At 36.9% G+C, this 12,184-nt stretch overlaps 1 protein-coding gene across 1 annotated transcript; it reads left to right on the forward strand.

Annotated features, from left to right (window-relative positions):
• Positions 1–864: 864 nt before the first annotated feature.
• LOC125468904 (abscisic acid receptor PYL3-like) lies at positions 865–3,466 on the forward strand. Its single transcript, XM_048565611.1, has 3 exons — positions 865–1,218; positions 1,940–2,155; positions 3,083–3,466. Exons 1-3 carry the CDS (start codon positions 1,096–1,098, stop codon positions 3,296–3,298), a joined length of 555 nt encoding a protein of 184 aa, XP_048421568.1. The 5' UTR covers positions 865–1,095; the 3' UTR covers positions 3,299–3,466.
• The last annotated feature ends 8,718 nt before the right edge of the window (positions 3,467–12,184 follow it).

Genomic DNA, 12,184 nt, shown 5'->3' on the forward strand with positions numbered 1-12,184 from the left:
CCAATACAAACCATCCCCACTTGACCACCCAACAAACCAACCCAATTCCAAGCCAGAGAGTGGACTGTCACTACACAATACTTCACCACCATGTAACCCTACACAAAATTTGGGGACAATTTCCAACAATTTCCTATTATTTTACTAATAAAAAAAACTGACAAGGGCTTAAAGCCCTTTTTTAATAGAGGCCTCTAAATGGGTTCAAGAAATACTCGTTATTGTTAAGTTGGCTAGAGTTTTACTCTCCAGTTTAAATCTCATTAGTCCATAAGAGTAACCTATATGTTACAGTCAGGCCATCGTCAATCCAGGATTATAAATCACATTTAGTACTAATATTGATAAAACCAGTCTAGAAATAAAGGATTGAAGGGATTTGAGCTAAAAGAATTAGGCTAACTTTGGCTTCAAAACAGACAACATTTAGCCCCAAGACAAGTTATGTTTGGTAAAAGAAAAAAAAAGTAAAAAAATATGTAGGAGAACAAAATATAGCCGAGGTTAGAGATGAAATGTCTTTAAAATATTTTGAATGTCAAAAATATAGTTAAAGGTTGCGTTTAGTCTTTATGATTGAAGATGAACTTACATCGTCATTGTAGTATCTAATATTAATGATATGACAAAACATTTATGTCTACATTCACACAGGACGTTACTGGACCGTGTACACGTCTTGTAAATCTACATGTAGTTTAATTAAACTAATTGTAATTACCATATTATTTGTAATTTTTTATTTACTTGTAAATTAGAATAAATAGACCCAATGGAAGAAAAAAAGGGCTTTGGGCTTAATTTTTGGGACTAAAAAATTGTCTTGTCGGTGGGAGAGAGTGGACTCTCCTCCTCTCATAGTTTTATGATAACCCGCCAAGCTAAGCTACTTTTTTCACACCAAAAGCCTCTCTCTCTCTCTCTCCCTCTCTCTCCTCAAGAAATAAAGAAAAGCATTTTTTACTCTCTCTCTGGAAGCGTCTGTCTTGTATCGCCTTCTTCTCCCGTTGTCCTCGTTTGTTTGTAGAGAATAAAGAGAGGAAGGAACGGTTTGAGGGATTGAGAGATTGAAGGGAAACAATACTTAATCGGAAAATGAGCAGCGGCGGCGGTGATTCGATGGAGGCGGAGTACATACGGAGGCACCACAGGCACGAGCCCAGAGAGAACCAGTGTACTTCGGCTCTGGTCAGGCACATCAAAGCCCCTGTGCATCTCGTAAGCCTCTCTCTCCTCATCTCTCTCTGGACTGTATATCGAGCTTCGAATTGTGGTTCTTTCGATTTTGGGTGGTGTTGATTTGTTTGACCTTTTGTTAAAGATAGGATTTTCTTGGTGGGTTTGACTTTTTTTGGTTTCGAGATCTGGGAAATTGGGGACTATGGGAATTTTTGGGGGTTCTTTTTTGTGTTTTTTTCTTCTGGGTTTTGTTATTTGGTTCAATTGGGTCGGATATGCGTTCAGATTCGAGTTTGATTGTTTGTTTCAATGAATTTGTTGTTGCTGAAATGTAATATTTGTGTAGAGGATGGTAATTTATGGCAAAATTAAGATGGTAATTTAAGTAATTTTGGTTTTGTTTGTGATGATTTAAGAAAATTGAATTCCAAGTGGTTTGGCTTAATAATTCTCCCCTTTCAGTTTGTTGTGATTGTTTTTGTAGTTGCTGAAAAGTGTAAGAAAATCCTTAGGAACTATGAAAATTTGAATAAGGGGTGTTTCTTTTTCTTTTTCCATTTTTTTCTTAAATTTTAGCTTGCACGCAAAGAAAATGTTTCCTTTTTTGCACTTTCTCTATAGCCAAACAAATTGTTAGTTTTTTTAATGGCAAAGACCTAGTGGAAGCTTGACGCTTGCCTTTTGGGTTCACTGTTGCTATGTTTACGATAAGACTAATTTGTTGATTTAGTGGTGTGATCAAGTTGGTGTCTTTGATCAGGTGTGGTCATTGGTGAGGAGATTTGATCAGCCCCAGAAGTACAAGCCGTTTGTTAGTCGGTGCACCATGAAGGGGGACCTTGGCATTGGGAGCGTTAGAGAGGTGAATGTTAAATCTGGGCTGCCCGCAACAACCAGCACTGAGAGGCTGGAGCTTCTTGATGATGATGAGCACATTCTTGGAATCAAGATTGTTGGCGGTGATCATAGGCTAAGGGTAAGAAGTTTTCTTGTGCCTTTGCCTACTGGTGTGATCTTGCTTTTATCCATTTGATTGTCAAATAGGAAGTAAGCTTGTCTCTGTTGCTGTGTGCCTGCTGTGTTTTATGCCACGCATACACATTTCACAACTCCACGCTACACAAATAGTTTCAGATTAACCTAACTAAAATTTCTGGCACACATGGCTGTAAAAGTAAAAAAAAACAAGAAGTTTTCAAACAAAATAAACTGCTTTATAGATTTGTAGTTTGGGACTGTTCCATCTGCGTGCCTGAGGGTTTCATGTATGTTCTTTTGTGTCTGTTCTTTAATCAGCAGAATATATTTTAGGGTTCTCTGTGCGTGAATAGATAATGAGTGGCTGTTTAGCTTGGAAATGCTTTTGATAATGTTTCCTTTTGAATATATTGATTTTCGAAATCAAGTTGTCAATAATTGATTTGTTTCACTTTCTATTTTTAGAAAGAGTGAAGATAGTTTGTTTTTAACTGGTAGCAACTGCTGCTTGTTCATGACAGCCATGGCCACTCAGACGTTGATGCGGCAATATGTATGGATAGGTCCCATCCGATTACCTCACATGCTATGTATGCATGGTATGAGGAGTGCATGTAATATGTGCCTGCAAATAGGGTTTAGGGTTCCTTAGTGATTGCCCGTAACATTCTCAACGTATCTCAGAACTTAATCTTAAAACATGTAATATTGATAACGGCAACATTTGTCTGTTTTCAGTATACAGACAACGCTGCCAGCATCCGGCCATCACATGCATGAAATATGTATTTTGTCAATTTATTTGCTCAAATTAGTTTACAATTTTTTCATTGATGTTTGGAAAATATTCTTTTTACACCTGTATTATTATGTGGTACAGGAACGCCTTCCTAACCTCATTTCTATATGTTCTTTGAATTTGCAGAACTACGCTTCAATTATTACTGTACACCCTGAGGTTATTGAAGGAAGACCGGGGACACTTGTTATTGAATCCTTTGTGGTGGATGTGCCTGAGGGGAATACCAAGGATGAGACATGCTACTTTGTTGAGGCCCTGATCCGGTGCAACCTCAAGTCTTTGGCTGATGTCTCAGAGAGGATGGCTGTCCAGGACCGAACTGAACCTATCAATCATTAGTGGAGTTGGGGAATGGCACAGGAGTACGATAGGCTATAGGTAAACCAAGCATGTGGTTTTTTTGTCTCAAATGCTGTGTAGAGATAGTCGGAGCTTTCCTTCCATTCACCGAAGTTTTGGATCTTTTGCATTTCTGACTGATGAACATCCTTCCTACCCTCTTTCCAATTGCTCTCGCATATATTCTTCTCACACTGGAAATGATTGTGCAGTTTCTCGTATTCATGTCTGATGGACGAGCTTTATAGGTTTTTATAAGCTCTCCATGGATGGAAAGGGAAAGCTACTGTGAGTTTTATTGTTCCTGTGTTTCGTGCATGGTGATACCGATGTTAGTACGACTCTGATCTGTAAATATTTATCTTGGAAAGAGATGGTATCTATGGAATTGGGGTTTTCATGTAGTGCAGGGAGGATTCAGGGCTTCGAACCGCCGTTGCGTTGTTGTTTGTTTTTGTATATACCTTATGTATTTGCATTCTTAATAAATTATCGTAAACGCGTTACTTGTGTCTTTCTACTTGGTGGATTATATGTCGATGCCTCAATAATAATGACCTATCCTTTCGTATGTAACTTCAGTGTTGTGGAATTCAATGAGAATATCTGCACAGATTGATGAGAACATGCAATGGAGCTTCCGTCGTATAATCGCAACCGGCTGGCATCCCTACACGGGTGAGCTCTGTGTAGGCTTCACTGTTACAAAGACTGGCCTTAGCAGTCCTCCAAACCTCTATGCATTACAAGGAGCATTCACCGAAAACTTGACCAATTGGGGTGAAGTTCTCACCCCATCTGCCTTGATCTTAGCTCCGTCTGGGCCGGTTGAAGCATTTTGTAGCCCTCCCTCCTTACCAGCAGTCATTGCAAGTACACTCGCTTTCCCTGAAATGGTGAAACCGAACACCGTCCTCGAGGAAAATCTCGCGTTTACGCACTAACTACATGTATTTTGCTGCTGCATGGCAATCGTAACAAACTCGTGTGTTCTTGGTCACCCTGATGGTTTCTCCACTTTTCGTATTCATCAGTCCGTAAGCAATGGCCAACTTCTCCGTGCCACTTTTCGTATTCTTCTTTTCCACCTCATTCCCTAATTTCTTCATCTCATGAACCAGATGATACAATTCAAAATATACCTATCCTTCATCGGTATGAGGTTTTCCCTTGTGCAGAAAACATATGAATTGTCTGATCAAGACGTAACTGGCTGGATTATGAGGTTCCAACTCAAAGTGATTCTTTGCTGCAATCTCTGCAAACCTCAGGTTTTTACGGATTCGACAGGATGTGATAAAAGCACCCTATATAGTTGCATCCGCTATAAAGATATGTTGAGCATAAACTACAGTTATAGAACCAATTAATTTGATTTGAGGGTGCATTTTTACTCAGCATCATAACTGTATGGTGGGTATACACGTGAGCTAGGGATCCCAGCATCACTTATCATCTCATGGGCCAGCTTCCACATCTTCTTGGATTCTTTGCTCACATGTATATATTCTTCAACCTAGCTAATTATACATAATGCTAAAGAGATCAAAATTTTAAACTAAGCTTGCAACCCAAATGACATGTCACTAATAAAAGATAAGCATGCTAACTGACACTTAATTAATAATATAATCATCTACAATAACATTATTTAATTTAAAAAACTTGGTCTTTTTAGCATTACCCTGCACTGTCTACCGCATCTCACCCCTAAGCTGCACTTGAAAGTTCGGACCAGCTTAACTATAATTAATTGGTTAACAAGAGCATGAACTATCAATGGAGGTTTACATAAGAATAAAAGGGCCAATTGTATCTGTCGACCTCATTGTCTCTTTGTTTCATTCGGATTGTATTATCGGCTTAGATTTTTATTAGTTCTTTTTGGTGTTTCCCTACCGGCTTCAATCGATTACTTCATCAGATCCATCTATTCTCCTCAAACAGGGTGACGAGTACAAGCATAATCTACTTAGTTAGATTATCTTTTTTGTTTTATTCAGATCGTACTTTACGATGCTTGAAAGATGAATCATTAGGCCATCTCCAACCAAAGGAGATATGTTTAGCCTCCGTCCAGATAGGTCTGCAAGAAAGTTATTTTTTAATGAACAATATCAGTCTATATTCATATATCATCTCGAATTGAATGAGACTATTTTTTAGCTCCCTTAATAATTTATTAATTTTAAGTTTGTTCTTTAATTTTATTGGTTAATTGAATTAAACTACCATACTTCTAAATGAATAACTCTCCATATTTCTTATCCTTATGTAATTTTAATAATTTTCCGGAATGCTCTGTTTGTTTGGCTTCAAAAAAAAAATTAATTAATTTTTCGGATAAGAGTTTAAAGAATGTGAAGAATTAAAATAAAATGAGGTAAAATAGTGTGGAATGGTGAAAATGATGTGAGAAATGGAGTAGAAATGTGTTAAAAAAAAAAAATCAAATCCAGTGGCTAGCTGATATTAGCTAGCAAGTGGGTTGCTAACAGCTAGGCCCAACATTTCGGGCTGGTTGGCTAAGAATGTCCAGCCCGCTGGCCATATGCCTGGATTTTGGCCCGGTGGGTTCCAAATTTTTTTGGCCTAGCCCTCCATTGAAGTAGATTTTGTGTTAAAAAGAGCCATGTTTTAGCCTATGCCCTTTGACCAGCTTGGTTGGAGATGACCTTACTTATATTATTGCTCCATCTGTGCATACCTAGTTTCAACTCGTAGTTGTACCATGCACAACCATTTATCCAATATGACGTAGGACTATAAGAGTAGTTCAGATTGGCGAATTCTAGATGTGAATAGTAATGTTCGCACGAATAGTGTGTTTATGCGATGAACAATGTTTTTGGAGTTTTTAGAGTTCATCTATGTCTCAAGATATATCGTTTCATTCAATCAAATTCCTATAGTATCGTGCCTTCTTCTCAGAGTTTGGATTCCTCATTTTGGTTTCCTAGCAACAAGGTGTTTTCTCTTCGGCTTCTTCGTGGAATTGCATTCGTAGAGTTTGGATTTCTCATTTTGGTTTCCTTGCAACAATGGTATTTTCTCTTCGGCTTCTATGTGGAATTGCATTCATTGTGTGGCTCCGAAAATTCCTTGGGATCACTTAGTGTGGCATAATGCTTGTATTTCGCGTGTGAATTTTGTGTTATAGTTAGCCGTCAAGAATAAGCTAACTACGCTTGACCGCATTGGTCAATTTTCTTCTCGTGCCAATCTCAACGGTGTGCTTTGCGACTTTGACTTGGAATCTCATTCCCACCTCTTCGTTGAATGCCCCTTTACTGAAGGTCTATGGCAGCATGTGTTGATGAGGTGTGGGGTTCCTTGGTTTCATCCTCTGTGGCCTTTTTTTGTGGACTATGGCAGCCCATTGGTGTGGGAAATCCCTTCCCGTGGTGGTTAGAAAGCTCTCTCTTGCAATCACTGTCTATTGCATATGGTGTGAAAGGAATAACCGCATGTTCAACAATTGTAGAAAAACCCCTGCTGCTCTTCTTCAGTTGATCACTAATACGATCCGGTATTGGCTATGTACTTTGCATGTTAAGCTCTCCACCATTAACATGATGGTCCTCCATAACAAAAAAAAATGTTGTTCCTTAGGCTCTAGGCTTTCTTGTCATCTTCCCCTATGTGGGTTAGGCTTTGTTTTGGGTTTCTTTTCCCTTTCGTTTGTGGGTGCTTTGAGAGTTTCTCTGTGCCTGCTTTATGTTTCATGTTCTCTTTGGGCTTTGCCCCGTTGATATTACTCTTTATTTAACAAAAAAAATGACATAATAAAGATTGCTTTCAAGCGTTTAACGACGCCCAATCACACACATCACTACAAGAAAAGTAGGCAATAATCACTAACATTGGCTAACTTTTCTTGTCATACATGCATGAACATCTCCAAGGTATACGAGTTATACGATTCTCCAAAATTATAGTTTCTACAATAACCTAAATCATTTTTTTTTTCAAAACCTAAATTATTTAATGAAACCAATTAATTTGATTATTTTCCATTTGGTTTTGAGAAGCTTAAAGTGGAACTCTTCATGGACTCTGTCATCTCATAGTTTAACATTAATTTCCCTATCAATATTATAAAATATTGTGCTAAAAACATAATGTGGCAAAAAGTTTATGAAGAATTCCACTTTTAAGAGAGTGACTCTAAAGGAGTCGTGGACTGCATAACAAAAAAGAATGTTAGTGTTATGTGGAAAATTTTCTCCATTGTGTTTTGGAGGCTTTAGTCGTTTCTCAATGCTGTCAGATGCGATGGGTGTCAAGGCAGACAAATAAAGCAGCTCATGCGGCTGCAGCGAGGGTGAGAAACCACAGATGGGCGTTGGTTCTTGTTCTTTCAAGAGATGGGCTTCCTTGGCCCCTTTTAATTAGGTTTTTTTTTTTTTAACTGGATGGCTTAGGGCCATCCTTTTGTGCCTTTTGAGGCTTGGCAGTGCTTTCCTCTTTCTCTTTTTTTTTTTTTTTTTTTTTTTTTTTTTAAATTATTTTTTTTTTATGGGAGTTTAAATGTATCAACTATTTGAACATGGAATATCATTGTTCATGTTTAGTTCCGTTTCTTGAACATGGGATATCATTGTCCATGTTTAGTCTCCTAATTAGCATTTCTCTTTGGTTTTAGTAGTTAATTATTGTTGTATCATCGTATTATCGAAAATCAAAAGTCAATGACTGTGGAGCGTTCATTAATTGCTGATTGTATAATAATGAATTCTAACATTTTCATTTACAATACTTAATCATTAATAAAATAACGTCTAGTGAGATACAGATCCTTTGTGCTAAAATGGACCTCCAATGATGACGACCTATAGCTCGGATAAGCTATGGCTAAAATCACGGTCGATCTCTCATATCTCACAAAGGCTATCCCACGAAATCACATGGAAGAATTTATAACAGAAAGATTGTAAGCAAGAAAGCAAGAGAAAGGAAGAAATTGTGTTTCAACAAATACTCTTTTCGCAAGTTCCGACGAGCTTTTTATATTCTTCCACATATATATACGCAATTCCTTTACTTGTACTCGAAGGCTTTGTTGCCCGATGTCACATTGTATATATCAAAAGTGTTAACCCTATCAATGAAATCCATCTAATTATATCAAATCATACATATGGTATCAATGAAAACATTCTTGTGTTCGGCCTCCCTCTCTCTCCTTTTTCACGTCAAACACTTACTCTCAAAGTACTTAATTTCAAGCCCTAAAAGATTATCAACTGCATCCGATTGGTGTGCTAGAGAAATGTAATGCGGAAATAAAGACGAAATAGCTAGGTTGGAGAAATACAGCAGCAAAAATCAAATTGTGCACCACCGTTTGAACAAATTGTCCTCTATCGCCCTAGTTTTTCTCAATTGTTGGAGAACTTGTGAGGAGTCAACCATGCTTAGGAAACAATATTTATCGTATTAAGTGGAGCATTTTGTTTAATTAACAAATATCTTATATGGCCACTTAGTACTACGGTATAATGTTATTTCTATTCATTTGTAAGTGAGAGGTCTTAAGTTCGATTCTCGCCAAAAGTGAAGTTGAACCACATTATTTTGGCAGATCCATTGTAAGGCTTAGTCTACTCCTCCACTCCCTTAGTGTAAATACTATTGTTAAAAAAAAAAAAAAAAAAACTGTCTTATAGTTTACAAAACTGAACATGATTTGGATACAACGATTATTTGAAAACTGCACGTCACTCACCTATTTGGTTTGTGTCAATTAAAATAAATATTAATTAAAGGTATCTTTATTTCATTTGCCTTAACTGGTATAGGGTCAAATAAAATTTCAAAGTCGGGATAAACTCTATTGGGGTCAGTAGCCGCCATTGCTCCATATTGACTCCGATACTGTTGTACCCGTATTTTTAATTTCACCAATTTAGTGCTATTACCTTCCAAAATTCCCGCAATTAGCCATTAGGTGCAGTCGGACGTTACCTAATTGGTAACTTTTCTAATAGTATTAGTTACTTCAGCATGCATGTCATCAATGCTGAAAATGCAGTGCAGATGTTTTAAAGTGTTGATGCAGCAAAGAACATTTGGTATGAACCTGTTTGGTCAGTTGAACGGGATTGTACCTTAGAAATATGATTGGATTGGCAAGGGCTTGTAAAACAAGATTCGTTAGACAACCCACTCTATTGTAGATTCATAACCCATCATACCAGTCATGTTCCTCTTAAATTTTGACACACCAAATAGCTGATGGGACTCAAGTTCATTTTAGTTGATCACAACCTATCTCATCCAGCCAACCAAACGGGGGCCTAAGGTCCTATACATCTCAAGTTCTCTATTATACTTTTTTTACCATTTTCTATCTATCTTAAGGAAACATGCTTACAACTTAAGAAATCTTTGGTAAAAATATGAAAGACTTTAAAGGGCAGTGACTGAAAAAGTATAATTATTGGATAGTGAGAACAGAGAAGCTCTTACACAAAAGAAGGAAATGTTGTTCGCTCTCCGCAGAGAGTTTGATAAACTATTGTCAAGTGCATGGAAGATCTCGTGAGCTCCACATTCGGATCAAGCAACAACGAACCATATATGGAAGCAAGGCACGTCTTGTTCCATACCCCGACAATGGCCTCCGGCCATGTCTCACTTGGTCTCGTAGAGATATTGAGATGGTAAAAGTCGGAAGCCCTTGAGGGGGAGAGAACAACCAGTGCTTTGAAGCTTGATGTATTAAGAGACCTGCAAATACTTGTTATCCTTCTAAATTTTGAGCTACGAGCATGCATATTTATAGGTTGTAGATGTGTAATTATTGTAAGCGCCGATTATATATAATTGTTCTTTAACAACACGCAGAGGACAGGTATCCTAGTACATGTTACGCAAAACATGTTAAATATGATCGGCACATACAATAATTTTTCGTGCGATGGAAAAGAGATGAAGTTGGACATAGACTATGGAGCAATTTTGAGGATGTGAAAGGTAAAAAAGTCACATCATTTAAAAGAGAAACACTGCAAGAGCTTACAAAGGTTGGGCTACTCTCCCTCTATTGCTAATTGGTTTTACGGTGGAACCATGGTATTACTATATTAGAGATTGGTAATGTATGAAGCTCAATAGCCACAAATGCTCCACGTCGCCTAATTCGTGTTGTCCACGTATTTGGTTTAAAAATTCGTCACACGTAGGTGAGGGGGCGTGTGAGGATTTGAAGGTAAAAGAGTCCTACATTAGTGAAATGAGAAATCTTGCAAGGGCTTATGTTGAGTTATTCTCTATATTGTCAATTGGTTTTATGGTAGAACCCCAACTTTCTTTAGCAATGTGGGTTGAGACATGTACTACACTTGATATGAGTGGCATAACAAGAGATCCTTAGTGATTGTCTCCCAAAACCAAATGGACGAAAGCAAGTGACTCTTAGGAGCCTATGCAAATGATCAATCACCAGAAATTCAGAACTGAAGAATAATAACGCAGTGGTTTTATGTATTAGGTATCGATCTCCTACCATAGAAGGAAATAATATTATTCCTCATCATTTTCATATTCAACACTAATTCCACAAACGAATATAATGCGCAATTTGGAACTTAAATATTTTAAAGCTATCAGTTTCTTCATCCAATCACAAAGGTTTGAAAACATGAGCCAGCTTCCAAAACATCTTGAATCCTTTGCTTTCACACCTCTTCGTCAATCCCAAATGACATGTTCAGAAACTGCACTATGTGCCGCATCTCACCCCTAAGCTTCACTTGAAAGTTCAGACCACCTTAGCTATAGTTAATTAATTGATTAACATTAGCAAGAACTATTAATTAGTGGAGGACCAAGTGTCTCTGTCCACCTCATTATCTCTTTGTTTCATTCGGGTTGTATATATCTGCTCAGATTATTGTTAATTTTCTGGAGTTTTCTACTTGCTCGGATCGATTACTTCACTATCCATCTATTCGCCTCAAAACAAGTGACGAGTATAAGTATAATTAATCTACTTGGATTAATTATTTTTTATTTATGTACTGCTTGTACTTCACCATACATGAAACCCTACCTTTTATTTTGGTCGAAAACATATGAAACCCTGGCTACCACTAGTTTGGACGAAATTGAACAGTGAACCTGCGTCGCGGCCCAAAATCTAAGAGCTACTGGTTGCTTCATCTATTACATATAAAGCGAATAGATCAATGAACAGTGCCGATTTGTTGCTTAATCAAGTACGTATAAAGCAAATACAGCAATGAACCGCTTCGACAAAAATATTAGGACAAAATTGCTCTTTAACCAAAAAAATCCAAAAGCAGCTCAATATAATATATCAAATAATACAGGAGTAACTTGGTAATTTGGTCATCGTAAAATATAATATATATATAAGTGGGAAGAGAGAAAATAATAAAAAAATAGAAGATGAGTGAAAGTTGATGATGCTCACATGAGGGGAAGAGAAAAATATAATAAAAAATAAGCAAAATCATGAATATTGTGTTCAAAACAACAATAGGCTAACAATAATGTGGTTCAATAAGTTATTTATTAAATATTATTTTCTCCATTTTTAAATATGTTCAAAACATCTTGAGAGGCGTGTAATGCTGGTTATAAAAAAAGTTCTTTCACAAGTGGATAATAATGTGATTAAATTACATTAAATTAGTTATCAAATCATTGTTTTTTTTTTCTTTCAATAAACGATATTATCTACACTAAAGGAGAGGAGTGAGTTTAGTCTCACAATAAGCTAACAATAATGTGATTCAATCAGTTGTTTATTAAATATTATTTTCTCTATTTTTAAACATGTTCAAAACATCTTAAGTTATAAAATTAAAAATAAAAAAAAGGCATTTTGCACGCGGATAATAATGTGATTAAATTAGT

This window comes from the organism of the source record quoted next, unplaced genomic scaffold, assembly GCF_019419815.1.
Source record: "Pyrus x bretschneideri cultivar Hongxiangsu unplaced genomic scaffold, Pyrus_bretschneideri_v1 Contig4, whole genome shotgun sequence".
In the NCBI taxonomy this organism is placed as follows: domain Eukaryota; kingdom Viridiplantae; phylum Streptophyta; class Magnoliopsida; order Rosales; family Rosaceae; genus Pyrus; species Pyrus x bretschneideri.